The sequence below is a fragment of the Bos mutus genome, chromosome 13, assembly GCF_027580195.1.
Source record: "Bos mutus isolate GX-2022 chromosome 13, NWIPB_WYAK_1.1, whole genome shotgun sequence".
In the NCBI taxonomy this organism is placed as follows: domain Eukaryota; kingdom Metazoa; phylum Chordata; class Mammalia; order Artiodactyla; family Bovidae; genus Bos; species Bos mutus.
The window spans coordinates 54,080,477-54,108,402 of record NC_091629.1 but is presented as its reverse complement, the minus strand read 5'-3'; the positions used below and the strand labels follow the sequence as shown (position 1 = coordinate 54,108,402).

Below are 27,926 nucleotides of genomic sequence, written 5' to 3'. Positions count from 1 at the left end.
AGACGGGGCGGGGCCTGAGCGGGGGCGGGGCGGCCCTGCAGGCCCCGCCCCGGCCCGCGCGCCGGGAACAAAGGCGCCCGCGCGCCCGTGGGGAGGACCCCCGCCCGCTGCGCCTGCGCCCCGCTGTCCGCCAGCCGGGCCCACGGCCTCGCGGGGCCTCTTCACGCCGCCCCGGACACAGCCCGGCTGCCACGGCCGGTCCCGTCACGCGCGGCAGCCTCGCGCCGGCCCGGCCGTCTGTCGCGCGCGCACAGGCGGCTGCCCAGCCCACCGTCCCGCACAGGCCCGGCCGCGGCGGCTCCTTCCGAAGCCCGCTCGTGGGGCGCCGCCCGCGCGGCCACCGGGAAAAGAAGTGTAGGCCCGGGGCGCCTCCCGAGGCCCACCGGCCAAACCCGGTACCTGGGAGGGCTGCCTGGCTGAGGGAACCAGGCCAAGCCGGGCCGCCTCTCACCGGCGGCGGCGGCGGCGGCGGCGGTGGAGGAGGCGAGTCCTCCGCGCGCCCTCTCCGGGGCGGGGCGGGGGCGGGAACACCCGGTGATTGGTCGGCAGGCTCTGACGGACAGCCTGCCTGTCCCGCCTCTCCCCCCTCCCTTCCCCGGGGCAGCCGGGGGCGGCCCCGCCGGCAGTGCCTTTGACCGTCGGACCCACTATCTTCCCGGCCCTGCGGCCGAAGTGGCCTCGCGGGTGCGTGTGTGTGTGTGGCGGGGGGCGGGGGGAGTCCCGTTATTCGGAGTAGCCCACAGGCCTGAGCATCCCCTGCGAGCCCACCAGTGGTCTTGGCCTGGCCATACCCTTCGAACCCCTACGCCTCAAGTCTCCACGCGAGGACGGGGGCTCAGGCCCTATGGCTCAGCACCATTCCTGCAGATGCTCTCCCGAGCTTTCGTTTTCCCTGGCTGACTCTATCCCTATTTTCCTCCTCGGTCTCTGGCCGCTGCCTTTCGACACCTCAGCAGCTTCTCTTCCTCCGGGGTGGGTCCTGGGTCAGTTCCCAAGGCGGCCTGACCCCTCTGTCGGCGTCACTGCCCCCCGCCCCCTGCCAAATTCAGGCACCCGAGCGCCGAAGCTGTATCCCCACTTGCATCCCGTTACCTGTTCCACGACCCGACGTAGCACAGACATCTCACATCCCTCCTCAAATTGCTTCTCCCGTGGTCTTCAGTTTCTCAGAACATGCCTCTGGTTAGTTGCTCGGGCTAAAACCGTTGGAGACAGCCTTGGTTCCTCTCTCTCCCTCAACCCCACAGCACTCCATCAAGTCCCATTCCCTGTGCCTTCCCATGTCTCTGTTCTGCCCACAACCTCAAGGCCCATCTTCTCTCTTCCAGACTGTTTACCCTCCTTGGTTTTGCCTGCATGTATTCCCTATGCTCTAGTTTGTTTGTATTTTTTAAATTTGGCTGTACCGGGTCCTAGTTGCAGCATTCAGAATCTTTTAGTTGGGGGTTGTGGGATCTAGTTCCCTGACCAGGGATCGAACCCAGGCCCCCTGTGTTGGGAGTGCAGTCTTAGCCATTGGACCACTAGGGAAGCCCCTATGCTCTGGTCTTCAAAATGAAATTAAATCCTGACTCCCTACCTCCAGGCTCAAATCATCCAGAACTTCCCATGGCACACAAAATCCCCTACCTGGCCCAGCAGGTCCGGCATGGTCTGACCCCTTTCTTTTCCCACTTCATCTCTCACCACCTCCCTTTCATTCCATTCTCCAGGCACAAGTTCTTTTGGTGGTTATTCGATTAATCTGTACTCTTTGTGTTGCTGCAGCCACTCCCTAGACGCACCCCGGGCAGTCTAATTGCCCCGTCACAGAACACCGCCCAAACTAAAGACACCTTCAGTCACAGTAGAGCCTGTCTGACGGATGTTGAGCCAGACAAAGCAGGACAGCGTACTGCATTGTAGAGGTAAGAGGCCCAGCAGGGCACCCAGCTGATGCTAGAGAAAGATCCAAGGACTTCCCTGGTTAAGTGACTTCAGTGGTTACGACACCATGCTTCCAATGCAGGAGGCACAGATTTGATCCCTGGTTCGGGGAACTAAGATCTCACATACCACGTGCTGTTGTTGTTTAATCACTTAAGTCGTATCCAATTCTTTGCGACCTCCAAAAAATGATAAAGAAAAAAATTAGGGAAAGATCCAGGCATCCAGGAATGTGTGAGTACGTATATAAGAGTATGTGCTCAGGCAGGCCACCCAGCTGGCTGATGACTAATGTCTGGGGACTGCCTTTGACTTGTCTTGCTGTAGTGGTAGCATGTGTATGTGTGTTGATCCCCTCAAGTGCAGCCCCCAAGGACCTGAGGATTGAGCCTGAGGTTGAGGCAGCTGTTTGTGCTTGGTTGGCTGTGGTCACCCAAGGGGAGGTGGCGTGGCTGAGATGGACTGCCACCTAGTGGCAGGCCTTTGAAATAAGAGGGAGGGAATGAAAGTTGACCCAATGCCCGGCCCAGCATTACAAGGGTTGCAACATGTGGTCACACCTGATCCTTATAGTTACTCTAATCAGCGATTATTGTTCCCAGTTTACTGATGAGAAACAGATTCAGAGAAGTTCTGCGGCTTGCCTTAAGGCCACATAATTAACCAGTGAGGATTTGAACCCCAATCTATCTGACCATGCATTTTCTTCCTCACAGGGGAGCCTCTAGCTTCAGTAGGTGCCGGTGGACAGTGGGCACATAGGCTAGCTGGCTACTCAGCAAGGGTGAGGGGAGGCCCTTGGCATGGCTGGCCCTGGGCACAGGAAGCATGAGTGCAGAGCTTGAGCGCTCATAGTGTGTGGCTTGGGCTTGCTGGGGCTTGCTGTGGTGCTTGTCCCTGTCTACAGCCTTGAGCTTCCCTATGCTCAGTGTTAGTGCCATGAGTTGGAAGAACAAGAGAAACTCAGCACTGGGCCCCAAGGAATTCACAGATTTAAGACAGGTAAGCACTCTGTTGTGTAGGGACAATTGTGATGGAGGAAAAAAACAGAGGGCTATGAGCTAACACATTAGGGAGACCTGCTTCAGATCTAGTAGACAAGGAAGACCTCTGTGGGACTCAGCAGAGGCTGGAAGGATGTGAGGAGATGGCTGGCTGTATTATTAGGGGTGGGTTGGAGGAAAGTCCTTTCTAAACAAGGTAACAGCATATACAAAGGCCCTGAGGCCAGAAAGAGCTTAGTTAAGTTTAGGAATGGAAAGAAGGCTAGAATTTACTAAGAGGGAGCACGGAGAGGGGAGGTGGAGTGGAGGGGTTGGTGAGGCCAGGAAGACAGGAGGGGGGCTAGCTGGGCCCCTCCCTGCTCATCGGACCTTATCCATTTTCCCAGGAGGCCTCCTAAGTGCTGTCGCCTTTACAGCTTGGTGGGCGGTGATGCTTTTTAGAAATCTCCATTTCTCCATTTTCTGAGAGCTTCCCGACATGTAGCCCGGGCTTCCTGGCTTCTGCTTTTGCCTCTGGGGCCGGGCCTCCAGGGGCTCCAGCAATCCCTGCCAACAGGAGCTCATGTTTTCAGCCTGCTGTCAGGCCCTCGATCAGGAAACAGGACCCCATTTCCTCCTGGGACTTCTGAGCCGGCATCCCAGGCCTCAGGTGCCTGCCTCCACCCAAGGAGACTCAGGAAAAGCAGGGCGAGCCGAGGGTGTGACCGGTATGGGCTTCCCCCAGCTCGGCATATATATATGGGGACGTGGGTGTTACTGGCAGTGCCTGCAGCTGCACTGGCTGGGAGGCGCAGCCCAGCACCCACACCAGGCACACGCCCATGACATCACCCAGGCTCGCCTCACTCAAGCCTATTTCTGTCAACACTCATGCTTCAGCATGCTCCGGCGACACCAGTACCTGTGCCTGAAGTTGTGGGGGGAGGTGGAGTCCCAGCCCAGCTGCCCCTCTGGCTCTGTGAGCCTGACCCCATGGGTGTTTACTTACCAAACACTTAGAGCATCACTTGACATAGTAAGCCCCATAGAACTGCTTTACCCCTGGTGACTCATTTACTTTTCATGACAGCCCTGAGATAAGTACTTTTTTTTTTTTTTGAACAACTTATTTATGGCCGGGCTGGGTCTTCACTGTTGCATGTGAACTTTCTCTCCTTACGGAGAGCAGAGGCTACTCTCTGGCTGCAGTGCACGGACTTCTCATCCTGCTGGCTTCTCTCGTTGTCCTGCACAGGGCTCTAGCACTTACACTCAGTAGGTGCAGCATACGGGCCTAGCTGCCCTGCAGCATGTGGAATCTTCCTGGACCAGGGACAGAACCCACGTTCCCTGCATTGGCAGGCGGGTTCTTAACCACTAGACCACCGGGGAAGTCTGAGTATAAGTACTCTATTATCCTCATTTTACAGAAGGAAAAACTGAGGCCCAGAGAGATTAAGCTAAGAGGCAGGAGAGATGGGATTTAGGCCCATCCAGAGTCCACATGACGTTGCCTTCCACCTAGGTATGAACATTTCACTATTTTCTTACCCTTTCCGTAATACCCTTACCTGATGTGTTTTCTATTTTTAGTTGTTTGGTTACATCTTGTTCCAGGTTGGGTTCTTTGGGAAGCCTCTGTGACAGAGGTTAGTGTGCAGGGTGTTTTTTCAGGACAAGTCCTTGGGATCAGCACTGTGGAAGGGAGGGAAGGAAACGCGAGGGGGCACTGGGAGAAGTTGAGCTGTGATACAGGTCTGGTGGCAGCCTCAGCCTGCCCCCAGGGAGCTCTATTGCCGTCCCTCCACCAGCCACTGAACGTGGCCTGTCCTGGGCTGAGCGCGGCTTCAGATGTCTGCAACCACGGTGGTCTTAGGGGGCTGATGGTCTCCTAGCAACAAGCGCTCCCTCAAAGGGGAATCTGAGCGGCACATCCCTGTGTCTGCCACAGATGTCTTCTCATTCTTAAGTACTCCGAGCATTTCTTAAGAAATCAAAAATATGGTACCATAAAAATGGGATATGCTATTATCTGAAGGAGGAATGTAATTTGGTGAATATGGGTTAGCACGGCTGTGGTGATTGAAAATCAAATGTGATTGAAAATCAAATTGAGCTTCCTGGTATCCAAAGCAGAAACTTCGTATTCTGATAACTGATTCCTTGGGGGATAAAGATTTTCCTGGGGTTAAATGATAAGGGCAGTTTCTTAAGGGGACACTTACTTGATTGAAATAGTAGAGAATGTTCTCTGCAGATTAACAGCAAATCCCCACCCAGTTTTCATTCTCCCTGTAATGGCCTTGAGTGACTATAGAAGGTATGAAAATAAAGCGCAGCTTCTACCACAGTTGAAGATAGGCAAATTTATATACTTGCAGCATCTAATTTAATCCACGTATGAAACTTTATCCCTCTTCTTTAAACTTTTAACTTTCACTTAGTAGTATCTTATGTTAGGCGGCTGACCAGCCCTTCTTAGTCAGCCTGCACCTAGGCCTGCACCTGGTGCTTAGTGAGTACTCCCCTTGGTGCACCTTGAACTCCATCCCTCAACCTGTCATCTTGGCTGTTAAGCGTTGGTCCCCAGTATCCATCCATGGCTCCACCTTGGTCAGTGGGCCTCACACTTTTTAGATCTCATCCTCCTGCACACCCATGATATACTCTCAGAGCCTCGTGTTTTCTGTCACTCGAGGGGAAACCAGGCCAGGACTCTGTGCTCCCTGCAGACCCTGCTTCCCCTCTGCTGATGGCCCCTCTCTTGGGACCCAGATGTCGAGGCAGGAGAGCTGGACTCCAGAGACACTGTAATTGCCTCTCTGCAGGCAGAGAAGGGGGCCCTAGCTAGCCACTGTGGCCCTGGCCAGGTCGGACCTGCTATTTTTCCACCTTTTCTGTCCTTCTTCCAGCACACATTCCTACATCCCTGTAGCAGTGAGACAGCAGAAGGGATCAGACCAAGTTCCCGCTCCAGGAGAGCAGAGAGAAATGCCAACAGACGTTTGTCAGCAGAAGACATTTCAGTGTGATAAGGGCCCTTGGAGCACTAGGGAGGGACAGCTGACCTTATTAGACCTGCTGGTGGCTGTGGGCAGAGCCAAGTGAGAGGTATTCTGCTCCAGATACAAGACTGTCAATCACTTGTTTTCAAAATAAGGTCACCACACGTGTTTTGTGGCCATTTTTGCAACTATAGCAGAAAACTTAAAATTATCTGTTTATATATTGTTTTTAGCTGCACTGGTTCTTCTTTGCTGCATCAGGCTTTCTCTTGTTGCGGAGAGTGGGGGCTGCTCTTTGTTGTGGTATGTGGGCCTCTCATGACAGCATAAATAGTTTTAGGGATACATGATTCAGATGTCCACAGATAGCAGTTTATTTAGTTACATATTTCCCACATTTAAAGTCACACATTATTTAAAATGATATATTAATTTATGAGGATTTTTTTCCCACTCTGGTCTTTTCAATAATTATGTTCACACTTTTTTAGTTAATTACGGCTACACTGGGTCTTCATTTCTGCCTGTGGGCTTTCTCTACTTGGCGGTGAACAGGAGCTACACTCTAGTTGCGGTGCGAGAGCTTCTCATTGCGGCGGCTTCTCTTGTTGCGGAGCACAGATTCCAGGGCACGTGGGCTCAGTAGTTGTGGCCCACTGGATCACCAGGGAATTTGCCGTTACAAATCAGCTTTATTGAGGAATACCCTACAGAAAATGCACCCATTTTAAGTGTAAAGTTTGGAAAGCTTTGACAAATGTATAGCCACCTGTAACCCCACTCAGTTAAGACATAGGACGTTTCCATCACCCTAAACAGTGTTCTGGGTGCCCTTTAAGAGTCCGTCTCATGGTCAGCTCAGCAACACATACAGGAAAACTGGAGCAATACAAAGATTAGCATGGCCCCCGCACAAGGATGACATGCAAATTCATGAAGCGTTCCATATTAAAAAAAAAAAGTTGATCTCCCCTGCCCCCAGTGGGCAACCACAAAGTCTACTTTCTGTCACTACAGGTTAGTTTTACCTGGTCTAAAATTTCATGTAAGTAGAATCACAGAGTATGTACCCTTGGGTCTGTGTTCAGTATAATGTTTTTGAGATTCATCCCTGTTGCTGCAGAGGAAATACTTTTTGAATCAGTATGTGATGCTGTCAACTGGAAATTTTAACCTAAGCATAATTACTTTTCTGTATAACATTAAATAGCTTTCTTTTTATTTCTTCTGTAGATACATATCAATGATTGACATAATCCCCACTTAGACTGTATTGCTTTAAAAATATTACAGAAATTTTAAATATATATAGAGACAGGATAGCACGGTGAAATGTACTCATCAGCCAGTTTAATTAGGAACTCTTGGCCACTCTTGTTTCGTGTCAAACTTGACCCACTAACCCATTCCATATAATTTTGACACTAATCTTAGCTCTATAATGTTATCTGTAAATATTTCAGTGTTTTTCTAAAAGACTCTTTAAAAACATATATCAACACCGTATTGCTATTTAAAGTGATCTTGAAGAAACCTGTTCAAGTGCAGTGCTTCGGATTGTGAGAAATAATTGCCCAGTCTGTGGTAAATTTCTTTGCTTCCTTGTTTACTGATTTTGTCAGGGGACTACTTACAATCGTCCAAAACTAGTTTGACTGAGGTCATTTCAGGATAATGTGTTTTCTCCAAAAAGTGCTTTTTGGTTCAAAACAAGTTGAGAGAACAACCTATTATATGAGGGATTTTGTAAAGACTGAAATGTAAGTAAAACTCCTTTTCTCAGAAAGAAAAAATTTTTTTAAGTTTTCTATGGAGGAAATACTGTATTTGATGTATGTGGTATTTAGAAGGTGATATCAGAATTGGTGATTTACCAGATATGAGAAAGGTGTGAAGGATGATGACTGCCCTCAGTTCCAGTTGGGAGACAGAGTGGATGGTGGTGCCTTTCCCTGAGATGCTAAACCAAGCCCAGTGGGCTGGTGGTGGTAGGTTCCGAACATGGTTTTAGAGGCCGTGGACATCCCCGCCAAGGTGTGGCAGTGTGTGTCTGGATCTCAGGAGAGGGTCTAGGCTGGAGGTAGAGATGTGGGGCTCGTCACGTTCAAGCGTGAATGAAATCAGCTGGGCTGAGAAGAGAACCGCAGCAGCTAAGGACCTGATAAAGGAGGTAACAGAAGCCACAGCCTGAGACGGAGGGATAAAATCAGGAGAGGGTGGCACCATGGAAACCAGAGGAGTGCTTTAAGGGAATGATCCTGTTTATGTGAGATGTCCAGGAAAAGACAGACCTATATAGAGAGGGTAGATTCGTGGAGGCTGGAGGTAGGAATGGGGATTAACTGTCCCTGGCATGAGGGATCTTACGGAGGGGACGAAGTTCTAAAACTGACGTACGCTGATGGCTGTACCACTCAGTAGTTACTAGAAGTCACCGTACATTGGAAATGGGTGGGTTTTATGACATGTGAAGTATCACTAGCGATTTTTGAAAAGTGTCTGGTGCCACAACGAGTTTGAGATGCAGGAGCAGCAGAGCCTGGTTAGTGGTTTGGTCGCTCATTCCTGGGTGACTGGTCAGAGTTGAAGAGGGTACTGGAAGCAAGATAGGGCAGAAGCTAGTTGCAGTTGGTGGGGGAGTGACCGGGTGGTAGAGGTGACTCATTCCAGGTGCTTGTTTGTGAAAGAGAGAGAGGGAGGGGGTGGTGGCTGAAAAGGGCTGGGAGTTGTGGTTTCTTTCTTTATTAAAAAAAAAAAAAAAAAAACGTGGCAGAGGCCCGAGGTAGACTTGACAGGGAGAACAGACAGGACCTGCTGACAGGATATGGGGGGTGGCGGTGAGGGAGGAAGGGGCCAAGCCAGCACTAGCTTTCTGGCTGGGGTGGCACATGGAAGCGGTCTCCCTCTGCCCACAGCTGGACCCCAGCATCACGGAAGGGCCAGACAGGAGAGGGTGGGGCAGACCCTACGCTCCGACCTAAGGGCTGGAAGTGGGAGGAGGGAACCTGCCTGCCAGATGACTAGGCAGCAGGGCGTGGTCCTCCTGACTTCATGCTCAAGCATCCTTTGAGGCCCTGCATACATACCTGGCCCTCACCTCTGTCTGGCCTCTTCCTTTGTCGCAGTGGTCGTCAGGTCAGCTTCTCCCATTCTCTGGCTTGCTTTCCCAGGCCTGCTGCAACCACCCAGGATGTCCTACAGCCGTTCTTGACCAGCATCTAGTTGCTCTGCACCTGCCCTCAGAAGAATGGTCTTTGCCAGGAAAGGTAGGCACAGGTTTCTGCTCACCAGTAACATGTGCCTGCAGGGCCTCCTGTCCTGTTTCCAGTGGTGACCCAAGGTTGTCCCCTGGTTGTGACAGGTCCTGCTCAAGTGCATTGATAGGGCTCGTGGACAAGCCTCTCTATTGCTATTCCTTATGTTCCATGGTATAGCTTCCCCAGAACTAATGAACTCAAAATACTTGGCTTTGGTCTCTTGCTCCAAGGCAATAGTGGCTCCGTACCTTCCTTTATTCCCTGGGGTGAATGCTGCCTCCCTCACTGGCTGATGAAATAAAGGCTGCCAAGGACCCTTCAGGATTCTCTGCAGTTGGCCCATCCCCAGCCCAGAAGTTCAGAGACCATCAGGGAGATGGCTGTCCTCCCAGAATACACCCCTAGCTGGCAGGCTAGAGGACTTAAGGCTAGCTAAATGACCGGGTCTGACCACTCTGGCCTTCCTGCCGCCTGCTCCTTTTGACCAGGAGACTTAATCTTTCAACTTCATCGCAGACTTAGCTGTAACCTAGGATGAAAGGAGGAACAACTTTTGTAGGGATCCTGACTGACTCGGGTACTAGAGCACCGAGAAGTGGTTCCAGACCACTCCCTCTCTATCAGCAGGATCTCTTGTCTGTCTGGAGAGAGCTTCTGGGATTCAGTGTTTTAACTGGCTTAGGACTTAATTCCCGCCATCCTGACGGTAACTTAGCCACATAAGTAGGCCCAAAGAAGCTCCCTACTGTTTCTCACCAGCACACACAGAAGTGTTCTAAAATCTGCTTCCCGAATACACTTGTTCCACTTTGCTCAATAAACCTACCCTAGGCTCCAAATATAGTCCTTGCACCGCACCTGTTCTAGTTTTTCTGTACCCGCCCTCACTTCCTGGGCCTGCCTTCTTCTAAGGATGTGGACTTTGGCTCCCTCCCCTTCAGCCCACACCCACGGTGGCAAGACAGATGCAGCCCCAGCTCCTGGGGAGGGAGGCACCCTTGCAGCCGGGAGCAGGCAGACCACATCTCACACCAAGGCCCAGCCCTGGAGCCCTACTCTGGCCCGGGGCCCTGGGCTAACACAGAGGCAGACACCAAGTTTCCGTTAAGTTGTAGGAATTTATTTTAAATAACCTACAGTTGATTAAAAGGGAATTCATGATAAAAATAGAAGATACTTGAGGAAAGATGTGGGAAATGGACTCTGCACACACGCTAAACTAACAATGCCTCTAAAACTAATGATTATAGCAAAAAATGTCTTCACATTAAAATTCTGCTTTTTATGTGTTTTTTTTTCCATTTTTTACACAATTACAAAAGAAAAAATAAAAGCCCTAAAATCTTGATTATTTTTCCTTTTTTTTTTTTTTTGACCAAATACTCATTTTCCTCTAAATTTTTTACCTGTGGAACTTTTATACAATAAAATCTTTCAAGTGAAAGACTGGGGTTTTAAATGAAAAAGATGGGTATCTGAAAGGGCATAGAGAATGCTCAGAACAAAGAATGATGGGAAAATGGTTTCAGTCACTGATTATTTATTATCCTTAGACTCGCTCACCCCTCATCCCTCCCCAGCCCCAATCTACACGATCTTTAAGATCAAGAAAAAGGTTTAAATATTTTAAAATAATTAAAAAGAAATAAAAATTCACATTTAAAAAGGAACACTCAAGTCAGGAAATATTTTCCCATCATGCTTTTCTGTGAACAGGTGTCTGAACCAAAACACTGCCGATGTCACGACTGCTTCAAGTTTAATGAAAATTGATTCCCATGACAATAGATAGTGACAACTCTAACAGGTGCGTTGGGTTTTTGTTCTACTTAATTTTAAATTCCTGAAATGGGGGGAGGGGAGTTTAGGAATTCATTTCTATTAAAATATAGAAGTTATTGCAAAACCCTAACTGTAAAAACGCACCAATATAATCGGACTTCGTATACAGTAGCTAAGAGAATCCAAATGTTTCAGTGAAACAGTGAATTTGCCTGGCAGAACTCTGACAAATTCCCATCCACTTGACCCCTTGAAAATAAAAACAAAATTCAAAACAAATCATACAGCTAGAATTTTGATATCTGAAATATTTTTAAATAAGTTGTCCATAGGACAACTGGCTCAGCTCTCCCTTATAATATCTTTTCTCAAAGATGTTAGTTAAGACTTGCTGCCTCTTTCCCTCGGGTGTGAGGGCAAGTGAGGCTCACAGTTTATCCATCTTTCCCAAACCACACTGTTCCTTTTCACAGAACTCTTGCCCCTCAAGACTGGCTAGAACTCGTAGTCCTCGTCAGCCATGTCAATGGCCCAGGCAAACTTCTCCCGCTGGGTTTTGTTGTAAATTTTCTCAATGGGGACCCCCCACTTCTTGCACCTGCAAATAAGGGAGAGAGAAGGGGGGTTAGTGTGTCTCAGGAGACGTGGGCCAGACCCGGGTTGGGGCCTGGATGTGCTGCCTTCTTCTGTTCCATCTGGTGAGGAGGAGAATTAATAAGGTACACATCTGGTCAAGCTTCATGTGCTTGACTCACTGAATCCTGACATTCTAAAGTAGGTACGATTGCAGGTGTACAAATGAAAAAGGTACAGAAGAAAAACTGAGAAGTTAGGTGATTTGGTTTCATTCTCATGTAGCTAGTGAGCATGGAGCTGAAAAGTGAATCCAAGCACGCTGGCTCCAGAATCCACGCTCTTAACCATTATACTCTATTGCCTCTCAAAGCCAACCAAACCTCCAGCACCAGACAGGACATAAAGGGGATAAGAGCTGGCTGGAACTCCTGGCCCACAGGGGATGGCTGCTCCTCTTAAGCCCAGAAACTAATAATTCAAGTTAACTAATAAGCATCTTCCAAAAAAGTCATTTATTTTGGATATTATTTTATTGGGGAGGGTAGTTTACAGGGAAACAAGCAAACAATGATGCAAACTCTTTGCACAGGTTGCTCAGATCTGTATTCTTTTTTTTTTTTTATTTTCTCCTTATTTGTACCTTCTTTCCTTCACTTAAAAAAAAAAAAAAAACTTTTTTTTTTAAATTGAGAAGTTAAAAGTTTAGGTAGATGGGCTCATTTTATTTTTCCTTCAATAAGGACTAAGAGTCTCCATTTTTGTCCTAAAGTTCCACTAGGGGTGGGGACCATACCTGCCTTAGCAGACATAATACTCCCAAGTGGTGTAACAGTATTGACCATTTCAGACCACCCAGGATGTCCCAATGCATTTGCAGTGCGCACAGCAGAAGACAGAGGACACTCTTAAGTGTGCAATGTAGGAACTGCATGTGAGAGCTGACAATGCTCTTGGAGCCCCATCACCCTTCCCAAGCCAGCAGGTAGCCTTCAAGAAGGGCGTGGTGCTTACCAAGCCACGGTGATCCTTGGGTCCAAATAATTGAGTTTAGAGGTTCCCAAAGCAATCTGTTTATTCTCCTCTCGGTCTGTGGCCTGAACTTCGAGCTTCATCAGCTGTTCCTCCAGCCTCTGGACAGCCTTCTTCTTTGACTCTACAACCCTGGAAGAAAGGAAGTCATCAGGAACTGGGCCTGGCCTCTGGACAGGAGCACCATATCCCCACACTGCCACCCAGGGGCAGTAAAAACAGAAAAGCCACAGGCCCAGACATTTCTAGAATGTTACTCAGAAACCCTAGGAAAGCTAGGACCTCTGGTTGATGCTGTGACACTTTTCCTCTCATCCAACTCCCAGCTTTGCATCACACCAGGCACGTACTTCTTGGTCTTTGCATCCTTCAGGACTTTAGCATCAGCCTTAGCACTTTTCAGGTCTCTCCGGGCATCTGCTAGCTGTTCCTTCTTCGCATCAATCTGGGTAGGGAAGAACAACAGTAAATTCAGGAATAAAATAAATCCAAAGAGAAAACAGGATTCCTTAAGAGAAGATGTCTTCACCAAGTAGGCTGTTCTTGTTAAAACGCCCAGGGGTGGCTTCATGACGGCACAGAGTGGATATGCAGCGGGTGTTGAATTCCAGTGCTACTTGACCGTTTATATTCTTCAGTCACCCTTGAAGAAATGAAGGTTTTATGGCAATGACTCTGGGACCCATTAATCCAGAAACTCAGGGAAAGAACCCACTGGGACTGGGAGTGTGGGTGCTAATCTTTCAATCAGGAAACACTTTGGTTTTAGATACTGCGAAGAGGATGACAGGTGAAAGCTGTTTATCAAATGGATCCTGTGCCAGGTTGTCACCTCCATCCCAAGAATCCTGCAGGAGATACTGTTTATGAAGCTGAGACAAGAGTCCCTACATCTACTGAGCTCAGCTCATTCCTCAGATTCTACCAGCACTCTGAGAAGAGCTGCTAATTCCTCCAGAAAAAAAAAAAAAAAAAAAAAACTGAAGAGAATACCCAAGGGACTAGAAAATGGCAATTAAAAGGTACCCAGGAAGCCAAACCACTTAGCCTCATCTGTTCCAAGCCAATACGTGGCATGGCCTGGCTCTGGCATTCCATTTTTTAAAAGGCGAGAAAGCTGAGACAGAAAGGAAATTCAAATAGTTATCATTCAAAGCAGATTTGAAAACTTTTTAGCTATGGAGCTCTTTCTCCAAATGAAATCTCCTGGGGCCCCAATCTTTAGAGGAAGGGAAAATGACAGTCGCAGCCTCTCTTGCTTGAGAGCGCCAGTTCTGCGTTCTCAGTTCCCACTTGAGGACAGCAGCAGGCAACACCGTGGGGCTGGGGCCCTAGAGTGGTGAGCTCACAGCTGGGGCAGGCAAACCCTGACCTGCTATCACCGTGCTAACCCTAAGATCAGGGGAACCTCTGCAGAATAAATGCACGCCCGACTCATATACACTGGGCTGTTGCTCTCAGCCTGGCATTGTCTGTTAGATTTATACACACAGCCCAAGACTGGAAACAGAGGCCATCATTGTGAGAGAATCATTAAATGCATTTTACTATGAATGGCTTACTTCCAACATCTATGTTGTCCAAAGTCAAACTGAAGGAACTGACTCTACACAAAAGCGTCACAGACACCACTAGCCAGATTCTTCTTAGGCTAGAAATGCAACAAACCACAATCTTTTAACCATTTCTGTGAATACTAAATTGGCAGGCTATGTTGAATTCTCTCAAAGCATTAAAGACCCCATTGATTCACTTGGCAAACAGCGGTGTGTGTTTGTGTTTGCTTTGTGGGCGCACAGGAGAGGGTTCCTGGGCTTAGAGGGCTCGTCTGGCAGGCAGCCTGGACTGCCCAAACAGTGGTTCCAGAGTGAGACCAACAAAAGGTCTCCTCATGCTCCAGGGATGGGTCTCCTGAATTAGGTAAACACCACCTGAATATTCATGCTTTTATTTCTGGCTTGAAATGATAGCCTGAGGAGAGTAAATGGTACCACATGACCACTGTTAACAGAGGTGCAAGGATGGACAGCCTGGACGGGCTCTCTGCCTGCCAGTCACAGTCCAAGGATCTGAGACGTCTGTGGACACATTCTTATGTACTGTGGATGTGTGCACTCCTTCAGCAAAGCCAGGTGGCATGTGAAGCATGAACTGCAGGTTGTATGTGTCTTTTGACCCATAAGTACTACACCTGGGTACGTATCTGGAAGAAATTTCAAGAGAAGGAAAACACTCTGGGCCTGGAAACATGTATGCAGCCTCACTCTACAGCATAGTTTTTGAACTCCAGCTGTCCAGATATAGTATTTTGTGAATACAGATGAAAAAGCAGCAATCTGTAGTTTAATTAAGCCCTAGCTGAAACTCGGAGAAGGCAATGGCACCCCACTCCAGTACTCTTGCCTGGAAAATCCCATGGATGGAGGAGCCTGGTGGGCTGCAGTTCATGGGGTCGCTAAGAGTCGAACACGACTGAGCAACTTCACTTTCATGCACTGGAGAAGGAAATGGCAACCCACTCCAGTGTTCTTGCCTGGAGAATCTCAGGGATGGGGGAGCCTGGTGGGCTGCCGCCTATGGGGTTGCACAGAGTCGGACATGACTGAAGCGATTTAGCAGCAGCAGCAGCTGAAACTCATCATTTCTTCTTCAGTTATGGATGTGGGCAACTAAACATAGTATTATCAGTAATACTTATGACTTCATCACCAAGAGACAGTATGTATATTTTCATATTGTAATTGTTGCAGAAATCAAAGTATCATTTATATCCATTACTACCTTGACATTTATAATTATTAGACACACCTATTAGTAAAACCATGTCTATTACTATATCAGACTTTTGGGTAAATATATTTTAAGATGATTGGTTTACTTTGTAACCCATGTATCTACTTTGTAGTGAAATAGCTACAAATTCTCATGGTGGGTTAATATATTAGAATGGATTAGTTATGTAGGTAACATAGAAATGATCATCATCAAATGCTGAGTGCCTTGCAGCCTAAAAGCTCAGTACCAGGCAGAGTTGGAGGAAGGAGAGAGGAACAGCATCTCGTTGTTTGCATGTCAGTCTCTCCCTCTAGGGCAGCAGCTCTGGCACACAGCCAGTATTCAACAGATGTTTGACGATGAGCTATATAAAAATATGATTCATGTGGAATGTGTAAAAATAAAAATAGTTGTGCTAGGATTAGGGGAAATTAAATATCATTGTTTCATCATCCTTTCAATTTAAAACAATCTAATTTGGAAACAGTTGTATTTCTGGGCTGTGGAAAGGAATTGTGAAGACTATCTTTGTATCCATTATCCTCATGTAGAAGGACAATAATTAGCAGTATTTCAAACAGGCTACATTAAATTTAGCTTTTAAGTCAGAATACTCACTGGACAATGAATACCCAATATTGAGTGTCTCGATCAGGAGTAATTACAATCATATTTCCATATATCTTTAGTATGAACCTTTCTTCCAGAACAGACCCAAGACTGGCCACCTGCCAGCCCAGCCCAGAAAGTGGAGTGTAAATCACCACAGCAGACATGGTTCTTTTGATTTTGCTACCCCCCACCATCCAGATCCAAAATACCTTAGACTGCAAGTTCATCATGGACTTCTCAAAGGTTTTTGGTGGAGCCCTCTGATGGTTACAAAGAATTGCAACAGCTCGGTTGGCACGGTTATAAGACAGTATCTTTGCTGGGATGTTCTCGTCAGCTGGAAAGAAAAATGGTGATGAAGAGTCAGTTTGTGTAACAAGAGAGAACACACAACGCGCCTTCCCCAGCGCTCCATCCTCAGGGTTTACTGGGCCTCATCTCATTCAGATGATCAATTCAGGTTCCCCCAAGGCACAAGGTCAAAATCTGAAAGTCAACAGCATCACCTGCTTTCCCCAGTGCTCACCTCCCCCATCTAACCACCCAAAACAGCTTGGAACTGGGACAAATAGCCTAGAGAGGAGGGTAAAATGAAGGGTCCGTAAGTTTTACACTTTAAAACCACAAGGTACTGCATCTTCCAGAAAGGAAAATATAAAGTGTCACCTGAGAAATGTTTTCACTTGTGTCATGTAGCATTCTTTACCACACCCTAAAATACTGACCCTCAACACACCCACATTTGACTTTTGAACACCATTTTCTAATACCATTTGACATATTTCTAGAGGACAATGCAAATTCATTAGAATTAGACTCCAGAGGAAAAAAGTTTGTGGATCTTGGTGATACTTTCAGCAGCCAGTTTTTAGGAGATTATTATCTACTCTCAAAGGGTGACAAAAAGAAACCTCAGGGAAAAGATCTGCTCCTATGCTGTTTTAGTAACCATGACAACCTTACTCTCTCCAATTTAATAGAACATCATAATACTTCATTCGGTGAGCTCTTAAATAACATAGATACAATACACAAAATACAGGCACTTTCAGAGCAGATAGAAAGCCTCTGTCAGCATTCCTTAAAGCTTACCTAGAAGAACAGGAATGGGGGAGACAGAACTGATCTGTTTAGCCATCTAAATAAGCCTTAGCCCTCTATTTGAGGTGTGGAGGGGAAAAGTCTCCAGTCACAATGTTAAGAAGGAAAAGTGGAACAGATCTAGGACTCAGCCGACTAAGGATAGTGGACATCAGCAGTAAGGCTGTGGTCTCTGTCTGGCCAGGCAGTACTTACGAGCTGTGAGTTCCTTTAGCTGCTGCTGTAGCGTGATGGAGGCGTTGTATGTACGGAACACCTTGGCTGTCAAGCCCTCCATGAGATCCTGAAGATGTTTATTTAGAATACCAGTCTGGAGGAGACAAAGCAACAAAAAGGATGGGATTTAGGTAAAAGCCATACCATCTAGGCTCTCCTGGCAAGCTCTAGGACATTATGCAATTACAAGTTAATTGTCCTGCCAGTGGGATAGGAAAAGGGAGAAGAATTCCAGAATACAGAGATGCATGTACCTCCCTAAGAAGCACTTTGATCTTAAGCAGACCAGTAAAGCATATGTATCCTTCCCTATTAAGATCTTCCCCAGTAAGATTTCAGGGACAGGTGTTGGGTCTCTAGCAGTGGTGACTGAGCTTCCAGCCAAGGCTATGCAGAAGCCAGACGAGGACAGAAGGCAGGGTTCATCCACCCCATCTCAGGGCTTTGGCCATGGATCTGTGTGTGCCTGAGGAAGGGAGGGCATGCAGGGTGCCCCGGGATAGGCTAAGGGCAAAGCCCCAGCCACTCCCAGGCAACCCTCTCCTTCAGGGGCTTGAGAGCCTCTGGCTGGGCCCCTCTTCAACCCAGTGGGCTTTGTCCACTCACATTGAGTCTATCAAAAAGATCATCCTCAGGCTGTTTGTTTTCCATAAATAGTTGTAAGTTCTTAAAAACCTAAAAGAAATAAGCAGAGCCTAATTATTATCTTTGCTTTGAAAATAATTACAACATAAAGCTTGCAAAAAAAGAAAAACCCCACAAAGCAAAAAACAACAACAAAACCAAATCCATATCCTTTACCGAAATCCACCTACCATTAGTATTTTACCTCATTTCCTATTTGTGCAGTGTACATGTACACTCATTTCGTTTCTACATCTATATGTGTATATGCACAATTATTTGTTCAGAGCCATTTCTGGGTACTTACACAATTATGCCCTTTACCCTTGAGTATTTCAGTGTACTTCCTAAGAACAGAGATATTTTCTTATATACACACAGAACTCCTCAGCTTTGTCAACTAGACAGACACATTTTTATCTAATCTTGTTCATATTCCTATTTTGCCAGTTGACCCACTGATGTTCCTCACCTCCCCAGGGTGGAATCCAACCTAAACTCAGGTATTACATTAATTGTCAGATCTCTTTAGCTTCATTTAATCTGGAACATTTCTGCAGCCAGCAAAACCCAGTTACTGATGAAATATCAGACTGCTGAAGGGCTGGACTGCCAGGGTACTGCACTCTGTAGGGTTAAGCACAGTCCTTCTGGGGGCCATGGCACTGCAGCACCCGATTCAGCTCTGGGCTGAGAGATCCAGAGACTCAAGGGCTACCTTTTTGCTGAATCAGGAGCTGGGGGAAAGTTGAGCAAAGCTACAAGTGACAAATTTGCAACACAACCAAGGGATACTAAAGAGTGCTTATATCATTAAAACAACACAATGGGATAATGTGCAAGTTGAGGTGAGGACCAACTCTTTACAGCATGCTCAGTAGCACAGGTGAGGGGTAAAGGGCAGGGGCTAAAAGGAGGCATACAGGACACCAAAGAGTACCTCTTCACTCTTTCAAGCCATTTTTCCTAGTGTTCAGCAGAACACAGAGCACAGGAAAAGCACTAAACAAGTAATAAGCAGAAGCAGGCCAGGGAGCTCAGGCCACATTAACTTACTCGTTTCTCAACGGGGACTTTGTTATAGTATCTGATTGAGTCCTTTCCCAGGAAGTCAAACTCCACCACATATTCCTGACCATCCAACTCTGGGTGCAGATTGATGTGCTCCACACGAAGCGAGCAGCAACCTACAGTGTCCGCTGTTTCTCCTTCCTCCTTCTCATTGCCTGCTCGCAGAGCAAGCTGTCCAGGGAGGAGATTGCGGGAGGGTCGGGGTGCGGGGAGAAGATAAGCACAAATGAAGAACTTCAATATCATACACTGTCTAGGAAACCCAAATCAGAAGCATCCCAAGTCTCTATGGGGCCAGGGCATTAGTCTGCAAGGTTCAGGAATTCTGGATCTGCACTGTTGCTTCTTCCCTTATCAAATACAGTGTGGAGAGCAAATCAAGGGCTATTAACCTTCCCCCAAAAACATCTCTCTACTCTGTCCTCTCAAATGGGGATGGAGGAAAGAAGATATTTAAAACTGTGGGCAATCAGACTCAAAAAGCTAGTCTCTGAATTTTTCTTAATTTTTAATTCAGAACTTGTGTTAAACCATGCTAAAACCAAGGGAAAACACGAAACCTTTTTTTCCTGAAAGAGTGTGAGAAACTGATCTCGAAAGCACTGTCTTCCAAACTGTAACTGTGATACATTGGCGATCATTTAATTTTCATAAATTTGTGTGTCATCCTTACATAGGGGCCACGCTAATCTTCTCTGTGTCATTCCAATTTTACTCTGTGTGCTCCCGAAGCAAGCACTATTTAACCAGTTTTAAGGATTATAACCATCCTTTTTAAAAATAAGACACTGAGGAAAACCTATCAGAATTTGCTGCTTACACAGAAAGACTGAGCATTGTTTTGTGTGACATTTGTTTCACTTATACACAAACACAAATATACTTTATATGTTGGGTTGTGATATAAAATATTTTGGAGGGTGGCACATGGTCAACGAATTTGAAAATGTCAGTCTTTCTGGCACATTCAGACTCATGAATGTCCTTCTATTAGACAGACTAGAGACAGCAGCAGACCGACAGCAGCAGTCGGTCTGACACTGAACACCTGTCTCTCCACGTCTACCTTCCTTACTAGGCTAGAGACTGGGTGAGCAGGACGACAGATCACTGGCCTGTCACTGCCTCACCAGCAGTACTTAAAACACAGGGCCTGGAGGAATACTTGCTTCCTCCATCTTCATCAAGATGAACATGGTAGGCAGTGTGACAGGAAGATGCCCTCACCTTATCGATGAAGTACAGGGCTACAGCTCTCTGCCGGACTTTCATCTCTTTGGACTTCCAGTCTTCCCGATACTGGTTCCGGATCTTATCCACACACTTCTTCAGCCTCCGAGCAGTCTCATATTTCTGCCAGTCTTTCTCACCCTGCAAAGACACAGACCCAAGGGGGGATTGCTTAAGGATAGTGGAATTAAGACAGACACTGAACATCCAACTTCAGAGCTCTGAACCAAAGAGAAGGAACTTGAGCTTCAGTGAAGCAATGCATTTACCCAGTGACAAAGTACGCTGTCCCATTCCCTGACAGGCACAACTGGTTCCTGTCTGATTGCTAAAAAAGCCTCTTTCATTTTGTGAAATGTTTTATGTTCTTAAGAAGGCCCACATGATATGTCCCCCAAATTAACTTCTGTCAATACAAAGGGTATATATAAACATCCCTAACCCCACATCAGCATCACAGTCTTGCTGCTGAATCTGTGACCCAAGAGCAGTTTTCTGCTAGGACTGAACTTCATTAAATTCAAGACAATCCTTCACAGTTTGATGGAACTGTCAAGGAAGCAGAACCAAAGATTACAGCTTATAATTACTAAGGAACACAATGACTTCCAGGAACAGCTACAATTATTCACCATTTTCTAACTTCTGCATTTAAAAGTATTCTTGATGAGACTGAGGGAAACTGTTATTGTGAAGACGGTTTTTTTAACATTAGAGCTTTTGGTGGCAGGTTTGAAAATTGATTCTAAAGCCAATGTAAGGTTTTTAAAAGCGTGTGAAAAGACAATCTAATCAACAGCGAGGGAAGATTTCTGTGACCTCGTTAAATGGAAAAAGTCACAAGCAAGGACTGATGATAATAGCAAGTGAGAAAGGAAAGGGGAAAAAAAAAAGAAAATTGGAGAAATCCAAAACGGCCAGGGATTATTACAAGGCCAGAAAAAGACTGTATGACATGGACACAGGGATAGAATTTAAGAACTCAAGAATCTCTGCTCTTAATTCCCCCAGCCCACAACCGAGGAGAGCTACAGTGATTTCTACCTATGACACAGACATGTGGTCTCTGAGGCCTAAGAACTGTGGTCAAGGCATCTGGCCGCCTGAGCATGCAGAAATGTGGGACACATGAAGCAAGAAATGTCTGCTACTTCTAGTTCCAAACATTCACAAATGAAAGCTAACCCAGCTACACTAATGAGTCATCAGCACTCTCCCCCAACTGTGTGTGGTATAGTGCTGTGTGCTTGTTTGGCTACAAAACAAGCGATTCCTTAACTACCTGTTGATGTGGGTGGGTGATTGAATGATTGAGTGATACAGGAGAAATTTGGAGAAGGCAATGGCAACCCACTCCAGTACTCTTGCCTGGAGAATCCCATGGATGGAGGAGCATGGTAGGCTGCAGTCCATGGGGTCGCTAAGAGTCGGACACGACTGAGCGACTTCACTTTCATTTTTCACTTTCATGCATTGGAGAAGGAAATGGCAACCCACTCTAGTATTCTTGCCTGGAGAATCCCAGGGACAGAGGAGCCTGTTGGGTACCATCTATGGGGTCACGGAGTCGGACACGACTGACGTGATTTAGCAGCAGCAGCAGCATCCAAGTTCTATATGCTAACAATGGGAAGCTGAAAATTTCTCTCTGGTTCTTCTAAGTGTATTTTGACTGAAGAGGGCAACTAAGAAAAAGGTGTGACAGAAGCTTTCCTCTTGTAAGTAATAAATCTCAAGACAGTAATGAATCTCCCTCACAACCCTTCTTACACACACGAAAGGCTCATCTGCAACAGCACAGTCTCCAGTTGAGAAGCAGGCTCCTTCCCATCATCCTGATGCACACAGGCCTACCAAAACCTGAGTCTGTGTCTTCATTTGCCCATTCCTTAATCACACCACTGAAGCAAAGTTTACAAACCTAACAAGTCAGTCATTCACAGGCCATAACCACCAGACCAACTTTTCTTCACAGGTTGGCTAGGCTCCTAGGACAGGGATCCAGGATTCTCTCAAATAAGGACACAGAGATGGGAATGACGGGAGAAGCCACCCGACTGAGCTGAACTGAACTGAACTAAGTCTAACAGGACAGGGCTGGCTTCTAGGAAGTATGCTTATCCCCGCAGTGTTCAGCTTCCCTGAATAGAATTCAGAGAGTGAATGGCAATCTGAACCCCAAACACACGTAATTTAAACAAAAGACAATAAACTGGCCCTAGGTATTTATACCATGTTTAAAAATAAAATCTAACCAGCTTTCCGTACAATGTCCATTCTTAAATATGTTGGTCTTATTGATTTACAGAGTTCTTTATAGATTCACATCCTTTTGAGATATAGGTAGTATTTTTTCTTGTAATACTTCCTTTCAATCTTTCACTCTAAATCTTCTAAAAAGAGTTTATGTTACACATTTTTAAGTATACAGTTAGATCAGTTTTGACAATCCATAATACATGTAACCCACACCCTATCAAGTTAAGAGAATATTTCTGTCAATCCAGAAAAGTTCCCTCATACGTATATATATGGTATATTCTATGATGACCCCTAATGTGTCTGACTACACTGTACTGTTATTCTGATGGACTCCTGGGATGTTTCCAGTTTTAGACTCACATAAATACAGCATTATGAACACTGCTGTGCAGTCTTTGTGGACATATGTTTTCATTTTATTTGCAGCAGAAATACCTAGAACTAGAAATAGCAGCTTATTGCGGCTTTACTTTGCATTCCACTTATAGTGATGGTGAGTACTGCTTTCATGTGCTTTTATATTGGCCGTTCCTCTGTCTTCTAAAGCATCCCATTTTTGCTCTTTTATTATGAAGATGTTTATCTTTTTTATTATTGAGTGATATGAATTCTCTGTATATACGGGATACAAGCCTTTGTCAACTATACATGTTGCAAATGTTTTCTCCCTGTTACCTGTATATTTCTTAGTAGTGTCCTTTGTTGAACAAAAGTTTTTAAATGAAGTTCACTGTTTCAACTGTTTATTGTTTATTCTGTGTCCAAGAAATCTACTCCAAGGTCATGAAGATGTTCTACCATGACATCATTTAGAAGCTTTAATGGTCTAGCTTCTAGCTTTTTTACGCTTTAAAATTTAGAACTGTATACTAAAAAGTCAGGTCCAGAATGTAATTTTTTAAAATAAGCATGTCTTATTTTCTCCTTCTAATACAACTCACCAAAATCAGAGCTTCCCAAGACTAGTTTTATAAAGGCATTTTTCTTCAATCCAGCCTGTAATCCCCAGATGGTTACATTTAAAAGGTTGTAGACACATACATCTTTGAAACCCCAGAATTATAGGTTCTAAAGAGAAAAAGCAGAGATGTATATTTGGCACTGAGAATATTTTAGTATGACTGAATGCAATGTGATAGCAACAGTGATCCTGAAGGTTGCTATACTTCATTTACAAGGAAAATTATGAATTTTATTTGTAAAGTTAAAACTGGTTTGAGGAGCCTTAATTTTACTAAGCCTGAACCTCAGGTTATAAGACCAGATAATGCTTGGCAGAGGTTGGACTTAGTGGTTGAATACCTACTATAAGCAATCCTTTTGTAGCCTCTATATCCATGGTTTATCTGGGATCAGAGAGTTTTGTTGAAAACACAGGTTCCAGAGAGCTATCATTTCCCCTGCCATTTCAGATTCTATGGGTACCAAGTACAGAGTGGAAGAAGAAAGGAATGGAAACACTTCCAAGAAGATGCCTGTTTAATGGAAATCCTGGGAGAAAAGGCAGAACAAACCAAGATGAGCACACACAGATGTGAATGAGCTCAGGACAATCTTATCAGTAGCTGGACCATGTGTTACTGTGACTCTCAAAAGTCTTGATCCTTTCAATGACCTGTGAGACTGTAAGTACTGTAACCCTGGTTATGACCACAAGTAGACCAATCCAAGTTTCCAGAAAGCGGCAAAGACAGGATACATCAGAAGGACACATTTCAGCTGTGCTTTTTACCCTTCACAAACCAAAAGTTTTCAATTATCAAAAATCCATAAGTCTCATCATACTTGAGTTAAATTCCTTGATGGAGCAGAGATGAAGTAGAAAGGTCTAGCAATATTACATGGGAGAAATTAATGAACAAAATATAGATACAAAAACAAGCAAACAATCTTAGGAGAAATCTCAGGAGGCTGAGCAGAAAGGTGTGCCCCATGATGGTAGCCTCCTATAAACTGGACCCAAAGTCTTCCATGAAGTAAAACCACCAATTACCACCCTTCACCCTCTTTGACAAAAATGTACTCTTTATAGACCTCTGGGTCAGAGCAGGTCAATGAATTCATGCTTTAATCATCACTTTCCTCCAAACACACAGCAATGGAAGTGCTTCATGCAAAAAGGGGCCTTATCATTTTTTACGCAACCTGAAGCCAGGGGCTGTGTCAACTTGGGCTGAGCTGGGCTAGACTCCCTCTAAGACAGGAGGAGTGAGCAGAAAAGTGCAGAGCAAAGAGAAAGAAAAGGGAATGATACAGAAACAAAAACTACTTCCCAGTCAAAAGGGCCTACAAACTAATTCCAAAATATATGAGGAAATGGGTTAGAAGAACTGTCAACAAAAATAATTAGTACATGATTCACTTCAGGTAACATTTTTAAAGAACAAAGATTTTCAGGAGAGAAAAAAAAAAAATCTACTAAAAAGGACACCAAAAGTGATAAAATAAGCACATGCCTTAAATGAAATGAAATCAAGTAAATTTGAAATAAAAATAATTAGAAATCCTGAAAAAATATAATGAAGCAAATTACAGGAGGGGTAAAATTTAGATTAAATATAATCAAATAGAGAATTAGCAGAAGTAAGTCCTTGGGAACTCTCCCCAAATGAAGATCAGACCTAAACAGACAAAGAAATAAAATGCAAAGGAATGGTCTAGAAACTGAGGAAGAAATGATAGTTGAGAGTTTTCTAAAATAAATAAAGCCCTAGGATTGACAGTCTAGACTGAGTATCTTTAAAAAAATATCTGTACTTAAAAAAAAAAAAAAATATATATATATATATACACATATAGGAAATGATAGAGTAAAAATTTCTGTCTCTATTTATAGGTCACTTAACTGTCTATATAGAAACTCCAAAAGACATAGACACTTTTAGAATAAGAGTTCAGCAAAGTTGCTAGATAGAAGATTGATATTAAAAAATCAACAGCATTACTACTCCAGTAATAACAAACAAAAATGTAGTACAACAACAAATACTTGAAATTCAATAGCACAAGAAACTATAAGGCCTCTTAGAAAAGATTTTAAACATATGTAAAACCTCTATGGAAAAAATTAAGACACAATATTAAAGGATATATTTGAAGACATGAATTAATAGAGAGGCATGTAACAGGTTCATGGATGGGAAGATTCAATAAAATAATCTCAATATTTACCCCCTGTTAATCTATAATTTCAGGACTTCCCTGGTGGTCCACTGGCGAAGACTGTGCTCAGAAAGCAGGGGGTCCTGGATTCGATCCTTGGTGAGGGAACAAGATCCCGCATGTTGCACCTAAGAGTTCACATGCCTCAACAAAAGACTCAGCATGCTGCAACTAAGACCCGGTGCAGCCAAATAAACAAAGTACATATTTTTTAAAAATCTATAATTTCAATGCAATCCTATAAAAAAATCTCAATAGCCTTCATTAGAACTTGACAAATTTATCTCAAAATTAATGTGAAAAAGCTGAAAGCCAAGACAATTTTGAAGAGTGAGACAAAGAAAACTTGTCCTACTCAATAGTAAGACTTCATAAAGCTACAGGAGGTCAGACAGTGTGCTACTGATGAAAAAACAGGCAGACAGGACAGGGAGCCCAGAAACAATATGACATCCATGTAGAAACGTGATGTACAAGAGAGGGGTGAACACAACTCACTTGTTCTGGGACAACTGTTATGCATTTGGAGAAAATATATTGTATCTCAACCTCAAACCATCTACAAAAATACATTCTAATGGATCATAGATCCAAACATGTTTTAAAGAGCAAAATTTTAGAAACGATGGCAGAGATATGGAAAAAACAGAAACTTGAGCACAATGTTGGGAGGATGGTGGTGAGGTAAACTGGTTCCAGTACTTCAGAGAACAATTTGGAAATATCTAATAAAGAATCTTTAAAGAAAATTTTCATCTATATACACAAGGAAAATGTGTTTATTCCAGCACTATTTATATTAGGAAATGACTGTAAACTCTAATTAAATGTTTGTTGACAAGAGAACAGATGACTTTTTATATAACAGAATACTATGTAGCAAATAAAAATGGGTAAATTATAAATATGTATCAAGATAATAAACTCTCAAAACCAAAGGGTGGTGAAATAAGTTGCAAAATGATCTCAATAAATATCCAACTTTAAATCAAACCTTGTAAAACAATACTACTTGGTATTCATGGACACATAAGGTACTAAAAATACACACAAGAATGAAAACATTAAATTCATTTTAGTATTTTCCAGGGAAAGAGATAAATGTTACCTAGTGAGCTTCAGCTATGTTTATCACAATACTTTTTATGAAATGAAGCAGTTGAAAAAATACGACATGATGTTAAGGTTTGACACGGGCAGATGGAGGGCACTATATGAATGATTGTTATATCTATTTTTGTATATTGGAAATAAATCATTGAAAATAAAATCCTTACTGCTTGTATCTTTCCACTTTTATCTAAAAAGAGACACTTATCTCCTGCTGGCAATGCACTTAAAAAAAAACTATTTAACACACTGTCAAAACCTCAACCTCTGAAGATCTATTCTGAGTTGGAGATAACTGAGGACAGGCAGAAAGCTTAAGAAATCACATTTATTTCCCCCTCAACAGTACCTCTCTCCAAGCCTTTAACAATTTTTCATGACTCAGGATCACAACCCAGCTGCTGGAGCGAGCCACTCTGCACTGGATATAAGGTACCAGGCAGGGCCTACATCTATGTGACTTTCTAGGTTTACTACCGTAACAATTACTCAAAAACCTGCTTAAAGTCCTTACAATGCATAGGAGGTGTCTGGATACTGTCTGAATGAATTGGCTGGCTCTCCTCAGATATGCAGATGATACCACCCTTATGGCAGAAAGTGAAGAGGAACTAAAGAGCCTCTTGATGAAAGTGAAAGAGGAGAGTGAAAAAGCTAGCTTAAAGCTCAACATTCAGAAAACTAAGATCATGGCATCTGGTCCCACCACTTCATGGGAAATAGATGGGGAAACAGTGGAAACAGTGTCAGACTTTATTTTTGGGGGCTCCAAAATCACTGCAGATGGTGACTGCAGCCATGAAATTAAAAGATGCTTACTCCTTGGAAGAAAAGTTATGACCAACCTAGATAGCATATTAAAAAGCAGAGACATTACTTTGCCAACAAAGGTCCGTCTGGTCAAGGCTATGGTTTTTTCAGTGGTCATGTATGGATGTGAGAGTTGGACTGTGAAGAAAGCTGAGCGCCAAAGAATTGATGCTTTTCAACTACGGTGTTGGAGAAGACTTGAGTCCCTTGGACTGCAAGGAGATCCAACCAGTCCATTCTGAAGGAGATCAGTCCTGGATGTTCTTTGGAAGGACTGATGCTAAAGCTGAAACTCCAATACTTTGGCCACCTCATGCAGAGAGTCAATTCATTGGAAAAGACTCTGATGCTGGGAGGGATTGGGGGCAGGAGGAGAAGGGGACGACAGAGGATGA

General features: G+C 44.8%; 2 protein-coding genes, 1 long non-coding RNA gene and 2 other non-coding genes across 7 annotated transcripts in view; 2 read left to right on the top strand and 3 right to left on the bottom strand.

Annotated features, from left to right (window-relative positions):
• The window catches only part of PLCG1 (phospholipase C gamma 1), a 33,845-nt gene extending 33,331 nt beyond the window's left edge, over positions 1-514 (bottom strand). For both annotated transcript variants that reach the window (XM_070381733.1, XM_070381734.1), the window contains exon 1: positions 400-514. The gene's annotated coding sequence lies outside the window, so the exon portion shown is untranslated. The remainder of the gene's footprint in view (positions 1-399) is intronic.
• On the top strand, positions 116-27,918 carry LOC138990461 (uncharacterized). 2 transcript variants are annotated; one of them, XR_011466596.1, is made up of 6 exons: positions 562-684; positions 1,768-1,907; positions 4,340-4,434; positions 9,085-9,180; positions 22,876-22,942; positions 23,862-27,918. It is a non-coding gene; the product is annotated as an uncharacterized lncRNA (long non-coding RNA). The 2 variants fall into 2 exon arrangements; XR_011466597.1 differs by lacking the exons at positions 562-684; positions 4,340-4,434 and adding an exon at positions 116-395.
• LOC138990599 (U6 spliceosomal RNA) lies at positions 6,764-6,867 on the top strand. Its single transcript, XR_011466725.1, has one exon. It is a non-coding gene; the product is annotated as a U6 spliceosomal RNA (small nuclear RNA).
• TOP1 (DNA topoisomerase I) overlaps positions 10,270-27,926 on the bottom strand; it is a 95,195-nt gene continuing 77,538 nt past the window's right edge. The window contains exons 14-21 of the mRNA XM_005889778.2: positions 20,185-20,328; positions 18,943-19,128; positions 17,869-17,937; positions 17,242-17,356; positions 16,155-16,282; positions 12,909-13,003; positions 12,541-12,690; positions 10,270-11,551 (exon numbers count right to left, since the gene is read on the bottom strand). Coding sequence (XP_005889840.1) covers positions 11,449-11,551; positions 12,541-12,690; positions 12,909-13,003; positions 16,155-16,282; positions 17,242-17,356; positions 17,869-17,937; positions 18,943-19,128; positions 20,185-20,328 — 990 coding nt within the window. The 3' untranslated portion in view covers positions 10,270-11,448. The remainder of the gene's footprint in view (positions 11,552-12,540; positions 12,691-12,908; positions 13,004-16,154; positions 16,283-17,241; positions 17,357-17,868; positions 17,938-18,942; positions 19,129-20,184; positions 20,329-27,926) is intronic.
• LOC138990595 (U6 spliceosomal RNA) lies at positions 19,590-19,696 on the bottom strand. The gene has a single exon (XR_011466722.1). It is a non-coding gene; the product is annotated as a U6 spliceosomal RNA (small nuclear RNA).